The sequence below is a fragment of the Leiobunum rupestre genome, chromosome 1 (genome assembly GCF_980474605.1).
Source record: "Leiobunum rupestre chromosome 1, qqLeiRupe1.1.hap1, whole genome shotgun sequence".
Taxonomy (NCBI): domain Eukaryota; kingdom Metazoa; phylum Arthropoda; class Arachnida; order Opiliones; family Sclerosomatidae; genus Leiobunum; species Leiobunum rupestre.
This window is the reverse complement of record NC_143384.1, coordinates 76791420-76812458: the sequence shown is the minus strand read 5'-3', so window position 1 is coordinate 76812458 and position 21039 is coordinate 76791420. Positions and strand designations below refer to the sequence as shown.

Sequence of the window (21039 nt, the reverse complement as noted above, 5' to 3'; positions counted from 1 at the left end):
CAAAGGTGGATTCAAGCTTTATAAAGGAAAGACCTAAGTAAAGAAAAAATTAAAAGTGCAATAATATGTTCTCTTCATTTCATCACAGGTGAGTTTATATGTTTCTTTTAAAATTTAAGTAAATAATGGTAAATCAACAAATATTTGTTTCAGGAGCCCCTGCCAAATTGTTAGACCAAGATAAGAGATTGGATCCCAAGTTTAAATTTGGGTTAAGACAAATTCAAAATTCCAATAAACATTTAAAGATTATGGATAGAAGAGAAAGATTACTGCGAAGATTAGAAATTACTAAATCAAAGACAAACACCCATGATACGCCTAAAGAGCCAAAAGACACCCTTATGGTTTTGGAAGAAGAGGTGGTTCTTGAAGATATCGTTTCTTTACCTGAACACGAAGAGTCTTCGTCTATTGGTGCATTCAAGTTTGTCCTAACATTCAAGATGCTTCAACTTAAACGGATTCGTGTGAAAAAGATATAGTCAAAATTGAATAAGAAATAAACAATTTTAAAACTGAAATAAATTAAAAGTGACTAGCTATCTTCCATAGTTTTTCCCGCTGTAAAACCGTGCTTGTCCTCCAAGAGTTTGAAAAGTCGTCTGCTACAGTGGTTGTCATGGAAACGGAGGCGGAGCTTATGGCCAGTGTCAGAGCTCTATAAGTATGACACTTAAGAAAACGTTTACTCACTTCGAAGGGAAATGATGTGTTTGGGCTAAACGAACGCAGAGACCACGGAGTATAACAAATAATTTTTAAAAATCTTTAAAGACCTTAATTTCCTCAGAAAAGTCTTAAACTGCGACTATAGTCCCTCGAATATTGACGAAACGCGTCGAAGCAACCTTGCCTGGAGTGAATGGCTTTTTCGATAATTTTGATAGACACAGTGACTTCAAGTTTTAACATTGAAACAATGGGAAGTGTCATACTTATAGGTATTATGTTACTTGTGGTAAAAACAAACTTGGCGGAATCGGTTGATAGGGTTAAATGGCGGCCGCCTTTTGCTCAACCAGTGATTATAGTTTTCGACACCTATTTTCTACTTTCAATATAATAATAATCATCCATTCTCGTCGAGCCTCTATGCCCAAATCATTCCTTTACAATATTAATTAATTCAAAAATGCCGGTTTTAGGTAGTGATATGTCGCTCCAGATACAGAACATCCAACTCTGGTTGCTATGTCCTCCCAAGTAGCTCCTCCTTGTCTTGACGTTATAATTTGCACTCGTTGTTCCTCGCTGATGAAAGGCATATCTCTCAACATTCGCGAAGCGATGTACTGATGACCTCTACTTACCTTGCATAAACTCCCATTGTCGAAGAATTATTTAACAGACTGTACAAAGTGTACATTGTATAAAAAAATGTTAACAGAAGTTTATTTAAAATTCTCCGAAGCTTTGTTTTTATCACATTTAACTTTTATTTTTATTTCTTTTTAAGGAAGAATAACATCAATTAAATATATGTATATTGATTCGTTTTGTACGCTTCACGTACAGATTCACATCGCAGTACATTACTGCGGCAGACTTGGAACTTATACAAGAAAAATACTGGAATTTCCATGGGTTGGATAATTCACTTTTTGGCCTGGAATAAGATCATAGCAGCTACTAGAAAAAAGGTTGACCAAGCCACAATACTAAGCAATCCCATTTGGACTTGAAAATGCCCGATTCCCCAGCCACGTGACAAAACCGATCGAAGAGCTTCAATTGATTGCGTCACCGGTATAAACCGGGCGAACCATTGCATAGCGTGTGGCATGCCTTGTAGTGGCCACACAAATCCTGAAAATTAGTAAGGTATTTATAACAGTAATTCTTTTGAATAATTAAAAAATTAAAGGTAGTTAAAGACTGAATGACATTCCAAATAAACTCGATTAGACTTTCTGTTGGGTCGGATTGCAGTCAAAAATATTCGATCCGTTTTGCTGATTTAACCAGCAAATCTTAAAAACACATTATACTATGAATGGATATTATTCGTGTTATTACCGATTAAGTTAAAACTATAAAGACCTCGGCTGCTTAACATTATTTCCTACGATTAAGACCAGTGTTTATGTATAACATAACCTTATTTAAAAAATATTTTGTTTAATTAAACTAACAGGTGGATAGTATTTGCTTCGCCTGCTTCGACTAAACAGTCTATGGAAGAACTTGGCAAAGGTTAAAGTTTTCAACAGATTGGAGTCAAAGATTAGTTCTATGAAACCAGCGCCAAAATTTTAAATTAGAAATAATTTATTGCTGTAAAGAAAATCTACCATTTTAATTTACGAATAACATCAGTTTATCAGTTTAAATTACCTCGATAAAAATTTTATATCATGGTATTGATTTTTGATCTGGTTAATTTTGGTAAAACGTTTTTGTAAGCGGTGTAAGATTACGGAAAACTATAGGTGGGCATTACAAAAATATTCAATTTATAAAATGGGAATGATAAAATGATAACGGACTTTTAATTCAAAGAGGAAAGATATCTTAGACCATCAAATAAGGGACGGAACAGTCAATGTTAAACAGACGTTTCCAGATGGCAGCGTGTCTCTTATGTCAGAGATCTGACAACTCATGTGAAAAATGCATGCAGAGCTTAGAAACATTTGAGCAATTTGCATTTTAACAAATGAAACTAGAGTTATATTAATGTTTGGTTTTATAAGTTTTGTTATTTCGTTATACTGCTATTATAAATTTAAGGAGCTTGGGAAGTGTCCGATCATAAAAGTGCATGCCTTTGTCCAAATAGATTTGGCAATCGAGCTGATTCTCCATCTAGTGTAAAATTATATATATAAAAAAAACGATAAATATAACAATTTTTGACTAAGTTACTGGAAGCCGCAGCAACCAGCGGGCGTCTGGAGCTGCTGTAAGATAAATTAACTACCGTGATAGATTAATTAATATTATTTTCCAATAATATTTATTTCAACCCGATTTCAACCATTTGATATGAGATATCAGATCAGAAAGTAAACGTGAACTTTAGTTAATGTGACATAATAATATAATATAGCCTATTAATACAACATAGTGTTGTTCCTTAATTTGTTTATTTAAAGGATTTTATCTTAAAAATAAGATCAGTTTAGATATTCTATATCATACTATATGATCAGATTAAGTCAGAGGAAATGTGTTTCCTAGGTGCATTAAATAAGAGTATGATAATTCCTTAACAGTTAAAATAAGAACCACACACAACGTACTACCATATAAGAGCGGAATGTATAATGACAATTTAATGCTAGTTGCAATAATGATTTCCTTATTAATAAAATCCACGCAAAACACTTACCGGACATGATTACTGTAGAGAAGTATGTCCCTATTCCTCCGATTAAAGCGCCCAAAACGTTTTTTGTAAGTGCACTTACGAAAAATGCTGCGAAAATGACGATTAAATTATTTCATTAATCTGACAAGAAGAATAATTTCATATTGGGTACCAAATGAAGCAGAAAAAAATTAAAAGATGTTTCAATGAGACAGTCATTAACATTCAACGGAAAGGGAGCGTGTGCGACAGTCATTCACATTCAACAGAAATGGAGCGTATGCGACAGTCATTCACATTCAACAGAAAGGGAGCGTATGCGACAGTCATTCACATTCAACAGAAAGGGAGCGTATGCGACAGTCGTTCACATTCAACATAAAGGGAGCGTACGCGACAGTCATTCACATTCAAGAGAAAGGGAGCGTATGCGACAGTCATTCACATTCAACAGAAAGGGAGCGTATGCGACAGTCGTTCACATTCAACAGAAAGGGAGCGTATGCGACAGTCATTCACATTCAACTGAAAGGGACCGTATGCGACAGTCATTCACATTCAACAGAAAGGGAGCGCATGCGAGTCATTCACATTCAACAGAAAGGGAGCGTGTGCGACAGTCATTCACATTCAACAGAAAGGGAGCGTATGCGACAGTCATTCACATTCAACAGAAAAGGAGCGTATGCGACAGTCATTCACATTCAACAGAAAGGGAGCGTATGCGACAGTCATTCAGATTCAACAGAAAGGGAGCGTATGCGACAGTCATTCACTTTCAAGATAAGCTAAGCGAATGAACCGTCATTCATTTGGAACAGAAAGAGAGCTAATGAACAGAAGTGTTGGCGAATAAGACAGTCTGTTTCTTTTAACATGCATCAATTTTTAACAGGAATCGTGTGAAAGCAGATCACAAAGTGTAATTATAATATTTGTGCTTACACGAGAGCGATATCATTCGAACCAATTTACATAAAATCGTTGAAGACAAATGTATCTATTTACATGATCATGAGAGGTTTGTGAGCTTAAAAAATAAGAATTGCCCTAAAATATTTACTCACAGAATAGCAATCCGCACATTCCTTGAAGAACCATGAATAATACAACCAGAACGTAAGAGCCACAAATTTTCGTGTCAAACAGTAAAAACTGAGTTGCCAACATGAGAAACACTTGACCAATCACAATGACCATACTAGTGCAAAGTTGAGCCAAAAATATTTCAATCTTCTTCACACCACATATCGCGAATCGTTCTAGCACGCCATTTTGTGACTCGCTAATTAAGTTAATTCCAGCCAACGTCGCTGCCAAAAAATGAATGCAAATAAGTAGAACTGAGGGAACGATGTATTCAGAGAATGAAGCATCCATTTTTCCATAGACCGGTTTATCAAACTAGAAAAAATTTTATTATTATTAATTTATTGTTTTTCTATAGTTTATAGATTATAGGTAATATATATACATATATATTATATCAAAGATCAGAGATTAAAGATTGAAAAATTACAAAGTAGGTGTATAATGGTCTTTTGTTTCAAAATAGAATGTACTTACCAACATTGGTAGTGTAGCTAATAAAGGCGTTGCATTTGCATATTTCCTTAAGTATTCCATTTCGAAAAATTGAAATGAAGAGATGAGCATTTGTTGTAGAGTCAGAGATGTAATTCGATCTATAATTGGTCATAAAACTCAAGTTAACTAAATTTAGTTTCAGATAAAATGTCAAATAACATTAGTTCTAACTACATTTCATTTGAATGAGATGTTGTTTCTGGTGGATCGGTTTAAATCATAATAATATGTATACTATAATTGGTATTATTTGAAACTTTAAGGGTAAAAGATAATATTATTCCTAACATTATGAGTAAATTTATGTAATTTAGTTTAGCTTCTTTTTTCTTAATAGTTGATCTTTTAATCATCAGGTTGGTTGGTTCTCAAAAGGGTAAGATTTTAAATATACATTAGCATTAAACATAACATATTATATACATTGCCTCCATTCTCCTGCCCCTGTGAAGGTTTTAAGCAATGGTGTATCCGTAATAACTTGAGAGTCAAGTATCATATACGCCAATAACTTCTTGTAATGTAAGGGAAATAGTGTCCTTAGTCGAGTAAACTCACTTGTTGTGTCGGAGTAAAGGTACACAGAAGCGCACTTCACGTCTTCTTCGCTGGAACGAATTCCAAGTGTTACTCGGTTTTTCAAACATATGGAGAACTCGTTTGGAATATAAATCGTCATTGAACTTCTTCCAGATTTGACGAAATCAAGGGCAGATTCCTTGTCTTCGAAAAAATTCTACAAAGAAAAAAGAAGTATAGCGGTTCCAGCCAAAAAATAGTTTTCTTATTACATAATTTTTTTTAGTTTTCGTATAATAACTGTGTTTTTAAATACGTAACTTAAATATATCTGCTTTGATTTAACCTCTGTTGATGATTTTATAAGCAGATTAAAATTAAAAATTGGATTCATTAAAACGTGTTTAGTGATAAAAATGGTTAAACAGAGATTATTTGTTATTTTTAAACTATTAAGAACCACTTTAAGACGTGTGATCTGCTTTTCATTAAGTGAATAAAATAGATTTTGCTACTTTTATTGCTTTAACAAAAACTTACTTGTTCAACAGGGTGGGAACTGATGTGTTTCAGTAACTCTAAACTGAGATCTTTGGGAGATTCTTCGTTGAAAATCCCGATAGGTAAATCGTAAACGTTTGTTCCCACGCATATACCGCAAAAAAATATGATGAAACTAGGTAAGGCGAATTGGAAGTAAAGCAGAATAAAGTTACGTTTCAGAACTCTGAAGTTCTTCATTATCAGCGAAGGAAGAATGTTGCCGAAAGTGAAACGAAAATCGGAATTGCACCATATATCTCTTCGCAAATCTGTTTCTTTTAAGGCTGGTGTCACATCCTTCTCATTTGCCAAATGAGAATTTGGCTCGGAATATTCCTATTAACCAAAAAAAGAGTCGAGAGTTTGAGAACGTGCCCGAAAACGTGTGCGTGCATGAAACGCCAAAAGTGTCACAAGCTACACTTTTGGACATGTCGAAAGTTTTCGACTATCGCTTTTCGGTTACCATTAATTGGCTATTAATTAACTGAATCCCATCAAAGTTGCAACGTTTCCACCAATAGAATAAAAACGATTTAAGCTAATTATTTATTCAACCATTAGAAATTGGCTGCTTCATTTGGGCGTAGCTGGGTGGAGTTACATTTTTACTTGACCCGACACAATTTATACATGTCATAATCAATTTAAGACATATCAAAACTGCATTTTGACTAGTGCTTTTAGTTTCGACTAGACAATTTCTTCGCGCAGCGTGATTGGACTAGAGGTCTTTAACGGTAATTGGACAGCAATATAATTAACATAATTATTGAAAAACACCATTGTATTGGTTTATTAAATTTATGCAAAGCTTTTATTGGCCTTTACGTGTCATGTGAAATAATTAAGTTACCTCCTTAAAAAATCTCTTGCCTTTATCCCCTCCTCCGAAAAATAGAACTGGTCAAAAACTGTAGTCGCGTACAACAAAGATGTCTCAATTCCCGTATGGAAATATAACGTGAGCCGAAAGTGTCACAATACAACAGATTTTGACTAGACGAAAATTTTGATACTAAAACTCGAGGAACTAGTTCGGAAATGTGTCTCTTAAAACGTTTTTGACTAGTCTCGAACTTTCGCGACTAAATCTGCGATGCCCTTCAACCAATCACAATGATGGAAATTCAAACTACCCAATCGCGAGTTGAATAAATAATTAACTTAAATCGTCAATGTTTTATTGGTGGACACGTTGTAACTTTGATGGGATTCGGTGAATTAATAGCTAATGAATGGTAACGCAAAAGAATTAGTCAAAAACATTTGACATGTCCAAAAGTGTTGATTGTGAAACGTTTGGCGTCGCATATGCTTGATGACTTTTATGAGAGCCGACTGTACACCGGGAATGCTGACATAGTCGATCTTTAGCAAATGTCGATTCCGATCTTAATAATATCGATATCAATATTCAAATGCTGATTCAGACCTTCAAAACCTTACGCGTGTTTGCTACTTTCATTTAAGGTCGGGCTAACCTTCGCTCATATAAATAATTAAAAAGAGTCGAAACATCTCAGGATCTAGGACATTCGATCTACAAACAATTTACTCGACTTACTAAAAGTTTTTATTTATGCTAAGACGATTTTTATTTTTGCTTGCAATCTCCCTCATGCTCGGAAAGTAAGCACTTTAAAAAATCAGGCCTATATATCATTTGTTCCCTAAAACTTAGGTCCTCCGACGCGATTTAAGCGCACGCCTGTGACGTTTTTTCACCCTCCTATCGTTCTAGGGTGTCATTTAGACTATGATGTGAGCGGGTTAATAAATATATTCTTGATTTTACCTTTAAAGTTAAGCTGTCGTCAATTTTCAATTCCTTATTTTCGCAGACACGGTAGAAACAGCGTTCCAAGTTGTTTTCGTTGAAGTGAATCAACAAATCTGAAGGACTTTTCTCGGCCAATAGTTTTCCATCTCTCATGAGCCCAACCTAAAAAAATTATTATGTAGCCGCATAATTTATCGTTTACGTTATCTTCTTTAATTTCCCCAATTTTCGAAGGATTTAAAAATGATATAAAAATGTGTAATAATAATAACCATCGATCGCCTTTCAAATATGGCTGCCGGAAACGGCTAGCGACAGTGGATCTACCCGGTAACACCGAGAATATTGCAAGACAAACAGAAAAACTAGAATCGTTCCCTGCCGGGAGTAATCATCATCAATCATCAACTTGGCTAATAACCAAGGCACCACCTAAGGCCTATGTCATCATGCGACTTTTAAAGCCATTAATTCAGTTGGCCTAGTTACAATGCGTAGGAGGGTGGTGGCCAGCGCTTCATTCCACGCCAGCCAGCAGCTCCCTATACTATAACCGTTAACCTCAACAAGTGGTTATGGAAGGGGAAACCGAAGAGCTCGAGGGAAAACCCTTTAAACCAGTGGGCAGATAGCTTGCAAACTCAACGCAGAAGGAGCGGTTCCGAGTTTTCACCGAGAGCTACAAGTTGAGATCGAACCCATCCGCCACCCCAGTAGTGGCGTACTACTGTAATCCGAAGCGTCTGGGAGACAGAGTTTGAGGATGGCCGTGTGAGGACGACCACCAATTCCCCAACGGGTGGTCAGAGTACTTCCGCCACGGGTGTTCCCACCCCGGTCCCCAAGGATCCCCCCGTTGGCGTGGCCTTTACACGTATCTCACCCCTGATTAATCGCATAGCGGTTAGTGGACTGTATTGAATCGCTCCCTCCAGATTAACTATTGCTTGGAGCGATGGAGGCATATCACAAGCAAACCTTATAGTTTTTAAACCTTAAGAAAACACAGTAGCGGCGCTAAGGTTTTTTCACAGGTGAGCTAATTATTTTGTGGCCCCTAAGAATTTTGTGGCCCTTGCAACTTTAGTGCCCCATTTATAAATTTTTCAGGAAGTGAGAAGAGCAAGGTCGTTTTATTGTTGCGGCTCTCGTCGCGTTTACTGGACCCCCTATGACCTTGTATCCGACTTGGAGGGGACACTTGCATGCCCGGGGTATTTCCCTAAATTCCCTTTCTTTTCTTTCTATTGTCCATTCAACTTTCTTTCAATTTCTGCTCCCTTCCTCCCGAATCTATCTGTTTATGGTCTACTATCTTATTGAGTAAACAAATTGATTTTGAAAGTTTTTTTTTCCAGAAAAACCTTTCTTGGCAATAAAACCAATTTCTAGAGGTAAAGAAAATTCATAAATTCAAATATGTGGCCCTTTTAATAAAAATATGTGGCCCCTTTCAGAAATGCAGGGGGGCTAAGGCCCACTTCAGCCCACCCTTAGCGCAGCTACTGAGAAAACCTTGCATACAAGTAGTCCTGGTTCAGATTTAAATAATAAACAAAACGACTTTCGTGTAACAGGATTTAGAATCTAAACGTTTTATTTCTAAACGCCAGTCAGTAACGCTTTTTAAACAATTGTGAAAACCTACACATGTGTATAGCAAAGAAAAGCGTTAAAGGGAATATAACCTCTGGTATTTCTGTCGCCCTCCGAGGGTTCCAATATTTCCCGCTGCCTCCCGTGGCTTTTCACACTTGCGGCGCTGATAATCGCTGATTGTGAAGAGAATAAAGGAAATTGATGGGGTCTTCCACAAAGAACGCGTTGGGGGTTCTATTCCCTTTAACCACGATAAACTTTTGTTCGATAATTACGCCTATTGTTTAACTTTTAATCGCGTTAAGGTGCAAAGCATTTAACTTAATAACGTTGTGTTTCAAAAAGGTTACTGATAAACTCTTTTAACTAATAAACGTTCACACATAACCTTAGAATTTTTACCTCTCCGAGGGGAATTTGTACCCTAGGAGGGGTTATACAACCACCGTGTCTGTCTGTCTGTCCGTGGGTCTGTCTGTCAGGCCTGTGAACGCGTTCGCATTTTCGGGGCAAAGGGTAATCACTGCGTACGCAGTTTCTTACAATCAGGGAAAAGGTTTTTCCAAAAGCGACCTCTTTTTGTCATTGGGTGCAGTATAATTTTTTAAACGGCCGGGATTCGAACCCGAGCCCTCTTGCACGACAGGTGAGCGTTCTACCGCCGAACCATGGATACAGTTACGCTTCATTGAAAATTAAAAACTCTTCCGAGGAGAGGTATATTTTGGCTTGCCAACTTGTTTTCATTGCAGCGGTTCGTTATGTTTGGAAAACTTAAGTTCGATTTCTGGTACGTCTCGATTAAAAAATGCCCCCATTTTAATATCGGGAACGGGTGCTTGTCCGGTATCTCGTTGCTGCCAAACTGCCAAGCGATCTGAAATGCTTTACGTGGAACGATAACATGACATGGTCCAATCATTGTGGTAGCTCTCATTTAACATTTAAGGTTAAATTAAATTACATTAAGTCAAAAACTAGTGGTAATATGAAATTTGTAGCCTACCTTTCTATACCTAGCACGACTACTGTGTCGAGAATCATGGACACTTTTATTCTGTAGAAGATCTGGCAATCACACACGAGGGAATAATAATAAGGGAATTCTATTCAAGTGATTCTCTAATTGGAAATGTTAATAATGCAGATTGAGCAAAATATACTATTTCCTTGGTTAACATGTATTCAGGGCCGTGCAGAGGTATCCTGAGGCCCCGGGCAAACTTACTCGCGGGCCCCTTCGATTTGCACCCCCCCCCCCCTTGAGCCCTTAAAACTTCTCCCAAGTTATCTTGATTTGCACCCCCCCCTTGAGCTTCTTCGATGGGCCCTACAGCTACGGGCCCCCCTCGTGGGCCCTTTTCACCCAGGCCCCGGGGATTTTGCCCCCCCCCCTCTGCACGGCCCTGCATGTATTTAAAAATTCAACACGTTGCCGTATTAAATTTGGACGTAAAAGTGTTAAAGGTTTAAACGCGTTTTTAATTTTGATTTAAATATCGCAAGGTAGTTTTTTCCTGTGCAACTAGATTTTCTAGCACGATTAAATCAATTTGTGAAATTTGATTCGTGCAGCGTGACGCGCGCCCATGTTCTATAACCTTTTTATCACTTAGTGACCCAACCATCACTTGCCCCTTCCAGCAGCCATATTTTAAGTGTGGTATAGAGCTATTGCTTGAACATCCGGTGTTATGTCCAATTAGCTTCAATTTTGTCATTACATACCCTTTAACCATTGTGGTATTTTAATATCTTCATCTCCAAACTATCTTTGTAAAAATTTAAATTTTATGATGAAACTTACCGTATGAGCGTCTTTCGCTTCTTCTATATAGTGGGTCGTTAGTAATATTGTCGTTTGATTAGTTTCCGTCAAATCCAACAAGAAATCCCAAATAATTTTCCTCAGAATCGGGTCTAAGCCCACTGTCGGCTCATCCAAGATTAGAAGCGGCGCGTCGTGAAGAAGGGCGCAGACCAGAGACACTCTTCGCTTCTGACCACCGCTACCACAGGAAAATGAAGTTCAATGGTATAGAATGTTCATTATAAAATGATCCATGACTAATAATAAAAAATCAATTTTTCAAAGTTTTTAGACAAAGCTCGAGCACGGGAGACATTGGACGAAAACATTTCGAATAATCTTGAATCTTGTCTTAAAGACCGTCAAGTTTAGCAACTCGGTTTCCATTAAACAAAAGCTCCTCTTCACATTTCAATTCAACTAGAGGCCTGAAAGATCACGACGGAACGGGTTTTCATTTGTTTAACAAAATATTAACCAGGGCAAGATTGTTCAAATCAAGGTTCTATTTTTAATTACATGGACAAATGTTTAAACTCAAGCTTCACCTGTGGTTAACAAGAGACGCTATAGGATATCCAAACGCAAATTTGTGAAGGACAATTATGAGTTACGAAAAAAAGTTGAAACTTAAAAAAGTTAACTACTAGCCAAAGGGAAACAATTAAAGAAGAAAAAGAGAGAAAAGAATACCTACAACTAAGGAAAATTATGGGGGCCAGTATATGGTTGGTGATGTTCGTGCAAATTTCCTTATTGAGGAAATACTTGCTTATGGTAAAAAGTCATTACTACACCCAACACACAAAATTAAAAGTCAGCCGCTATGTGTAATTTCATTCGAGATTTCGATATATTGTACCTACCAGAAAGAACCACCTAAAGGAAAATTCTAAGCAAATGAAGTTACCGAAATATCCAAAGTATGTCTCATTAGTGAATGTTCAAAATTGAAACACGCCAAATGTCTATCAAGCCAAAACTTCTTTATGATTGAAATAGACCCATGATGAAAGTTGGGGGGGAGGGGCCGAAAATTAACATTTTTACCTGGAAATTCAGCATTTGGACCGAACATCCGTTTCCTTACTTCCGCCTGTATATTTCAATGGCGGTCACGTGGTTGAAAACGTCACAAACAGGATGTTCCGTCCAGAGGTCTGACTTAAGCCTCGTCTGTGGTACCTCTTTTGTTATGGGTCTATATGGATAAATATTTTGGCGAGACAATTTTAACGCGAAAAGATGATAGAGGAGACTCACTACCAACCCATTTGCTGTGTTTTTAGTTCAGTGCTTATCAAAAAAGTTTATCAGATGAGCTTCTCAAAATTTCTTTGGGTGTAATTAAAGCGGTTGAAGAAAGTGGATTTATAGTAGAGTCCGACCCCGACGTAAAATTGTCGGCGGTGCCGTTACTCATTTTTAGAGCGTTCAGCGGTAGCGTGATAGCCCGCCGACCAACTAGTTTCGGTGGCGGCGTATGGTTATTTCTATTCAGCGTCGGCGGCGTTTGGCGGTGTAAACCTTAAAAATACATCCAAGAATATAAAAAATTTAAATAGTTAACATTCGTTGCATCTAAAGTATGAAATGTTCCCTCCTTTTGATGCGGAAGTTGAGCGAAATATTTCCACGCTTGGCTAATAGCTTGTCCTTAAGTATTACTTTTTAAATACACTCTAATATTATCCCCATTTTCAAGCTCCTTTAATAGATTTTCCACACTTTTCGCAGGTTGATTTCTTGCCACAATTGAAGATTTAACAAAATATCCGCTAAGGCTTAAGAAAATGCAGTACACTACGTACCGACTCGGGAAACAGCCCGCTCACTGAGACTCTTTCTCTTTGTTTAGTCTGCTAGAAATAGCTAGTTCATAGAAAACATCGAATAGGAATAGCAACTTTACCTTTGACCAAACTTTAATATATATCTCGAGGACAGTTTTTCTAGTTTCTTAAGCTGGGTTTTTGCGCGGGGTGCTTTGGTTAATGTATATTTGAATAGACACAGCTTAAGTCTTAGCTGTATCCAAAGCTAATAGCCTTTAAAAACCAAAAGATTATTGGGTTGAATCGCATTTCCTCTTCTATATTATCTAATTTTTTTTTAATTAGATTGCCATAGGTGGCAGTACCACGTCGCTATTATTTTCAGACTTTGAAACAATAGTCTTAGTCGATAGCTACGCCGCAAAATTTTCGTTTTGAAAACGAAAACATTTGAGAGAGTTGGCCGTTTTCGGTCTATCGGAATCTGACAGCCTTGCCTGCCTTCCGGCCTGTATCTCCATACCGAAAATGGCCGACGATTACGCCGCCGAAAATATTTTACTAAACTGATCGGCGGCGTTTTGACCGTTATTTTGAATTATCGACCAAGACTATGCTAGAAATAAATGTAACCTTATGGTTGACGTTTTCAGCGACTACGTTATCTATCCGTGATAAATATACTCTAAGCATTCCTCCGCTGCAGCTTCGTACTCAGTGAAAATTCATACTGATTCTGACTATTCAGTTTCCAATTCTGGCCGCTTTTTTTGGAAGGCGCTACTTTACGGTATAGGAAAATTATGAAATTTGAGGCTAAGTTCTTAGCCGGAAATTTGGTGATAATGTACCTTTAATAGGCATTTATTCACGCCCAAGACATCGGAGAGCTAAAATATCCTACACGAATGTCAATCAAGCTCTTGTCTCTTGTTACTGAGTTCGCTCAATCCTCCGTCCACTTTTTCCCCCGAACATAAGTATTACAAACAAATGACAATTAAATTTTGCTCTACTTTCGAAAACGATTAGCTTGTGATAAATTTAAAAATAGTTTATCACTTTAAAATCAAGATTTAAGAAAAATCTTGTTGGATAAATTTTTAAGAGTCATTTTAGATAATCACACAAAATGACGCATCTGATCGCACAGAAAAGTACAAGAATCTTAATACGAAGCCATTGTTACGAAAAGTACTATTGAGTTTAAAAACTGCGGTGCTGTCGTTAGTAAAATGTTCATATTTTTAGTAAAATCTTAGTCATATTACATAGATTAATAAAAATTGATTCCTATCCCTTCTTAAAATGAGGATTCCTATTGCATAGGAGACGATCCAAGGTGATAATCACCGATTTTGTTCAAAGTCGGGTATAATGTACACCTCCAAGTAACTTGAAAAACCTGCAAAGAAAAAGTTCCGACGGGCTTTCGTTTTGCCATGGCAACCGAAAACCGTTTTTGACAACATGATTTGGAATTATTTCCATTGAAAATAACATGGAACTCTGAAGGATTTAAAGGGTCCCCCAATTGACCAAATGGCATTTAAACTTGATTAAATTAAATTTTTAAAATCAATTTAAATTTTTTTAACATTTTGGAAATTTTCAAAATTTTTCATTTTTAAAAGGTTACACAGATTCCCATGTTATTTTCAATGGAAAAATCCCAAATCATGTTGTCAAAAACGTTTTCGGTTTCTATGTCAAAACGAAAGCCCGTCACAACTTTTCCCTTGCAGGTTTATTAAGGTACATGGAGGTGTACACTATACTCGAGTTTGAACAAAATCGGTGATTATCACCTTGGGTCGTCTCCCTGTAAGTTGAACCCCTAATCAACTTATATACTCAAATCAAAGCAATTTGAATAAATCATTTTTGCCTTCTTTGTAGATCTCCATTGTCTTTAACATTTAATTTATAGGTATTTTAATTAACCAGCCCATAATAGGTCACGTCAAGGCCATCTTGACTTAAAACTTGAATGATAAATTCTCTTAATTTAATTTCAAGGGCGTTTAACTTTTCATCGTCCAATGTACCCTTGCACATGCTATGTCACCTGATAATTTAGAAATTCTATCTAAAACTGACTTTTACTTGGATCGAAATACGAAATAAATTTAGGTACATACCTTAAGTTCGCAATGAGTTGGTGACCTGGTGCAAGATCGAACAATTTACTAAGTCGCTTAATATTTTCGGTGAGAACTTGAGATGGAACCCCATTCAATTGACCAAAAAGCCAAAATGTTTCTTTTGAGGTTAGGTTACTCAAAAGTGCCAATTCCTTTGAGCGGGGAGTATAGAAAACAGCTGTTTAAAATGGATATGCAACACTTTGCTAATACTAGTCTGCATTTTAGAGTATTTAATGAATGGGAAGTACAATAAGATGTAGTGCTTTTAACCGCGACAGTTTAATTTGTCTGATATAATCTTGATTTTTTCAACTGTTCCAAACTGAGATAAGCAATTTATTTAACCAATTGCTGAATAACACAAATATTCATACGTTTAATTTAACCGAATTATTAAGCTTACATCTGATAAGATAAGATAAGAGATGGGAAAAAGAATTGTCTGCCATGTTTTCTGTATTTAACAAGTCTAGAGTATGTGAAGCAGATATAGATCGCATCTATACACAATTAAATATGAAAACCACTAGATGGAAGTGGGGTTTACTTTTAAAATGCGCAACGAGGTAACGTTTCAACCTGGGAAGGTAATCTATTGATCAAACATTTATGAAAAAAGGTAAGATAAATCTAAATGTATAAGATTTAAAAAAAACATAAACGTTTTCTTTTTCGCGTGTTAAAAGTTCTGGGAATGAACGGTTTTCATAGTAAGAAAAGTTAATGTTATATTTGCTATTCAATCTGCAATACTGCCAAAGTTAACCAGACTAAATAGTGTGCCTTTTCCAGATTTAGAGTGCTTAATTTGACTCGCAGTCTCATATCCTTTAATCCTTACTCCATTGCCTCCCCCCGAACTCTAAATTCTGTTTAGAAATTTTTAACCCTGTCGTGACTTACTTGAGGCATAAATCCTACTCCAGGGCCTGGGATTTTCCTTCTGCTCAATTGCACTGAAAGAACAATATTTCCTCGACTTGGAACTGAGGCGCCCGTTATGCAGTTTATTAGAGTTGATTTTCCACATCCACTTGGCCCCAGCAAACCGTATCTGCAAAGGCAAGGAACAATTTTGTGCATTGGTTATTTTTTGTGCATACATCGCGCTTTCTCGATTATTTCCCCCTTTCCAAAACAAAGCTTTGTTTATCTTCGTTGTGAGTTTCTAAATATTAAGTAACATCGTAATTGTGAACAAACTTACATCTACATCTAACTATGTACATCAATTTTAGATTCAATAGGTGTACCGAGATTCTACGTTCAATAGGTGTACCGAGATTCTACGTTCAATTTCGGGGAATATTATTTTTAATTTTGTAGCGGTTCGTTTTATATTTCCAGAAGTAAATTAAAACCTTTCGGCTGAAGTGTCAGTCTTGCTGCTTACGTTATTTTCTTGATCAGTTAGAAAAAGATTTAAAAAAATTGACATCTGTAGTAAGAATTGGGAAGCTTCTGAAATTAAAAAACTGACTCCTAATTACTAACTTCAATTTTCAAAAGATTTTATATACCCTTGACTAATAAAGTGTCATATCTAAGAATCGTATGTAGATTGAAGAGTCAATGCAAAAACGAAATAAATATTATTCGTATACACTTACATTTTTCCTTTTAATACGTTTATGTCCATTCCATTAAGTACATAACGTTTTCTAGTTATTTGGTCATAAGTGAAGTAAACATCCCGTACATGAACGGCGAAAGGTGAGTTATTCCTGTCACCCTGTTTAAAGGACAGTCCAGGTTTAATAGTTTTATCAAAAACTTTGTAATGTGACAGAATTTACGAAACATTTAACAACAGTGGCGTAGCCAGAAATTCTCCAAGGGAGGGATTTAAACTATGTAAAATACCTAAGGGGCTGAGAAGGGGGTGTATTTTACTACAGTCAAAGTTATACCAAATTAAATATGTACAACATGTGAACATCTACCGGAAATGACGTCAGTAAAGGCATCCGAGAAATGCAGGGAAGCCTAAAATATCATTTTAAAACTTCAATTTGCTAAAGAATATTTATTTTTTAAGTAAAATTGGCATTATATAAATATACATAAATCTATAGAAATGTAAAGAAATGTAGAAAATGTAGATAAATGTGTATACGTGTATAAATATATAAAAGTATAAATATATAATATAATAAACAAACATTTATAAAACATAACTATATCATATTATTATTATTACTATATAAACATTTATAAAAACATAAATATATAATATAATAAACAAACATTTATAAAACATAACTATATCATATTATTATTATTACTATATAAACATTTATAAAAACATAAATATATAATATATAAATATATAACATAAAATATATAAATATTTATAAATATATATATATATATATAATATAATATAATATATCTAAATATTTAAAAATATTTATAAATGTTTATTAAAATATATAAATATATAATATAATATATATATATATATATTTATTAAAATTTATTAAAATATATAAATATATAATATAATATATATATATATATATTTATTAAAATTTATTAAAATATATAAATATATAATATAATATATATATATATATTTATTAAAATTTATAAAAATATATAAATATATAACATAATATATCTAAAGATTTATAAATATTTATAAAAATATATAAATATATAAATATATAATATAACATATAAATATTTATAAAAATATATAAATATATAATATCTCTTTAAAAGAGTATGCTTTGGAACTTATGTAATAAACAAAGAGTATGAATAACTAATTTAATGATTCCATATTTGGTTATAGAAAGCACAAAATTAAAGAAAAAGTGGCCGGACGATTATTAAAAGTGGTTTATTTATTAAAGTAGTAAAAATAAAATAATTAGGGAGGCTAATGTACATACCAGCTCCACATTTGAGTCATTTTCATTGGCGTACGAAATTTCGCCGTCTTTCATTGAAACATTCATTCTGTCCTAAAGAACATCCTACAATTTTAATGTCTTTCTACAGTTTTTATTTAATCTGACATTTGATTTTAGCTGGTTGAAAACATTTCAGTTACATTTTCCCTTAGTTTGTCCCTTAGCAGAATTCAAAAGTTGAACTGAATATAGTCTTTATGGTTACAGAAATATGGTAATTTGCACGCATTTGGCCGCAAATTTCCTTTAGTAATATTTTTATAGTAAAATTAAATCCAAACTATTTAAAGATTCAAATAAGAATTTTAAACTTAAATATAACCATTGCGTCCTTTTTTCTTAAATGATTATTTCACGTTTTATCACATAAATAAACCGGTTTTCCTGAATCTTAGAAGGGCAAAATATTTATTATACAATTTTACTAAAATAAAACCGTATATAACACCGTCTCTGATATTATTCTTCAGAGTAAAACGTTATTTTGATCCTGCCACGTTACTTTTTTTACAGATTATCACTATCTTATAGAAAATAAATCAGCGAAACGAATGGAAAACCTCCGGGTTCTGGCGGAAAAGGCCTCCCAAGAATGCTTCTGATAAAAGTCTTTACCTTGAACTTCTCTCGCAAATTTCAGTCAGAATGGTCCGCGTTTACATAATTTACTCCGAGGCCCAAAATATCTCTGCAGGGCCTTGTTTATATCGCACCGAAAGCTGCGGCACCGTAAAATCCATTACGTTTTCCTACCCATTTTTTTTTATCTCTTTGAAGAAAACTAACATAAAAAGAAAAAAAAATCTCATTGGTCCGCAATAAACTGTTTTCAAAATTACGATAGCCCTAATCTGGTATTCCCAGTTTTTCTTATCGTCAACTTTGTAGTTAGTCATTTTTGACAACTAGACTTAAGATATACGAACTTAGAAATTGTTATTCATAAATAAATCTTTCAACTTATTTCATTCGAAAACCAAAATAATTGTGAACTCTAACCCTAGAAGTTCCAAACGTATTCTCCAAAAATAGCTACAGAAAATACTACAATATTAAAACAGTTAAAAAGATAAACTTCCGGTCATGACCCCTTGCGATTATCCTGTCTAGAATGAACTTGCTGAATATACCGTCACCCACACTTTACAGGTCAACCGGGCCTCGAATAATCAACGTATCTAAAATATTGATGACGTTTCCGAATAAGAGTTCTTATATGTTTAGTAGGATGAATAGGCATTATAAAAAAGGAAATTAAATTAAAGTGTCTTTTACACGACTTTGATAAAATGCATTAGATATATTTAAGGAAAAACTAATTTACCGCGCTATCAAAGTGATCCCTCCATGACGAAAACGTTTTGATAGACAGGTACAAGAAAGCACGTTTTCAAGGAGTGGCTTAACCTTTTTATTAACGTGACAAAAAACGAAACAATTAATTCTGAAGAAATATCAATAACGGTTATATTTGTAGTTTGATAGTTTAATTTAGTTATTTAGAGTTGAGATTTGGTTGTCAAATTAAACCAAAAATAATATGAAAATAGTTCTAAAGAAAACAGTACCTTGTAAATTCAACTTCCAACAACTGGAGTGTACTGCATCACTGACCACTCTTTCGTTAGAAACGTAATCAAATAGACTGAAAGTTTCGAAGTCCAACGTTTGGCTTCTCACACAGGACAAACTATGAACAAAAAGACAATCGACCGATATCCTCTTATCACCAAGCTTGACAAAATAGCTCAATTCAGAAAATTGTCAAAATAATATGAAACCAAACCCGTGCATTAAAAATGTGATAATTTCTAATTGGCGCATTCGCTTAGTGGTTGTGTACCACTAAGTAACTACCGCGATTGCTATCGATTAAACGACGAATAGCCACTTCGATTTATGGAAAAATCGCTAGAAACATTTCTAAAACAGATTCAATTAGGAACACATAAAACTAACTTGTAAAATGTCACTCAAATATTTCAAAGACAACGCGTTAAGTTTTCTCACAACAATCTAAAGAAAACAATGCAGCTGTCTCCATAAGAAAGAGTTCCCGTTATGAACAAATCAAAAATACTCATTTAATTATTGATTCCACAGAGGAAAGTTTTATGAGAAAAATCCAAGGACACTTACTGGTAAATTTGAAAAATTTAATTGTAAAATTATTTAGCAATCTTAAAAAGGCTCTTGGCATCCCTATCTGCTAGTAACCAATAATTAAATCTTAATTAAATCTATTACATATGTAAATCTATTACATATGTAAATCTATTACATATGTAAATCTATTACATATGTAAATCTTGTACATACATTTATCCGGGCCTTTATCAGTCGGAGGAAATTCCGTACAACGGTTGGATTTTAAATATTTTAACTTGAATTTCACGATTAATTTTAAAAAATAAATAGTTTTGAGGAATAGTACTGATGGCCAACTGTTTTACATTTTCTAAGAGTGAAAACGAGATAAAAATTCTTCGAAAATGTATTGGAACCTAGATAACAACTTTCATACTTGTATGTCCTAAAAAAATAAAGATATTCGGTATTATCTCTCCGTAATATACAAAATCGGGGTGAGCAGCAGCTAGACGTACAACTCGGTGATTTAATTCCGGGAAAGTAGAGTATAGTCTCTTTGAGTTTAAATTTCACGTATTTGCGTAATACCCAAAAAGGAGGTAGTCAAGTTGTATTTTATAGAGCATAGTTTGATTAAAACTGGATTTAAGAACGCTACTGACGTTAAGCGCAAAATGGCGCGAAATATGTCGGCAGTCTACAGGCTTTCGCATTTATACTATAAAGAGTTCTGTGTATTTAACGTGTCATAGTTTGCTTTCAATATTTGGATCGTCCGTCTTTTTTATAATTTTTCGATTTATCGAACAAATTCTTTGTCAATTCTGCTAAAGCAATTTTTTAATTTCTTTTAAATTTTTTACTTGGTCTTATTTAATCTCTTTATTGTTAAGTTCTAATTGCCATACTATAATACTTAATGCAAAATTAACCCTTATTAATACGTTTCGGTTA

The 21039-nt window shown here is 34.7% G+C and overlaps 1 protein-coding gene across 5 annotated transcripts; it reads right to left on the bottom strand.

The window, feature by feature from the left end:
- Positions 1–1430: 1430 nt before the first annotated feature.
- Positions 1431–20403, bottom strand: LOC149966656 (ABC transporter G family member 20-like). 5 transcript variants are annotated; one of them, XM_090171989.1, is made up of 13 exons: positions 20314–20403; positions 17974–18045; positions 16687–16808; positions 15980–16130; positions 15071–15225; positions 11152–11353; positions 7761–7907; positions 5960–6298; positions 5459–5636; positions 4880–4998; positions 4381–4717; positions 3335–3421; positions 1431–1809 (listed from the first exon to the last, which is right to left on the bottom strand). In XM_090171989.1, exons 2-13 carry the CDS (start codon positions 18037–18039, stop codon positions 1598–1600), a joined length of 2115 nt encoding a protein of 704 aa, XP_090028115.1. In that variant the 5' UTR covers positions 18040–18045; positions 20314–20403; the 3' UTR covers positions 1431–1597. The 5 variants fall into 5 exon arrangements, with proteins under 5 accessions (XP_090028115.1, XP_090028131.1, XP_090028123.1 ...); XM_090172005.1 differs by lacking the exon at positions 20314–20403 and adding an exon at positions 19563–19613; XM_090171997.1 differs by lacking the exon at positions 20314–20403 and adding an exon at positions 18610–18737.
- Between the last annotated feature and the right edge of the window lie 636 nt (positions 20404–21039).

Bases quoted from the DNA above. Each gene is read 5' to 3' on its own strand.
- LOC149966656 (XM_090171989.1), bottom strand. From the start codon at position 18,039: ATGAATGTTTCAATGAAAGACGGCGAAATTTCGTACGCCAATGAAAAT. The intron at 16,131-16,686 runs GTAAGTGTATAC...TTGCCTTTGCAG, and splicing joins AACGTATTAAAAGGAAAAAT to ATACGGTTTGCTGGGGCCAA. The intron at 1,810-3,334 runs GTAAGTGTTTTG...ACTAATTTTCAG, and splicing joins CTCTACAGTAATCATGTCCG to GATTTGTGTGGCCACTACAA.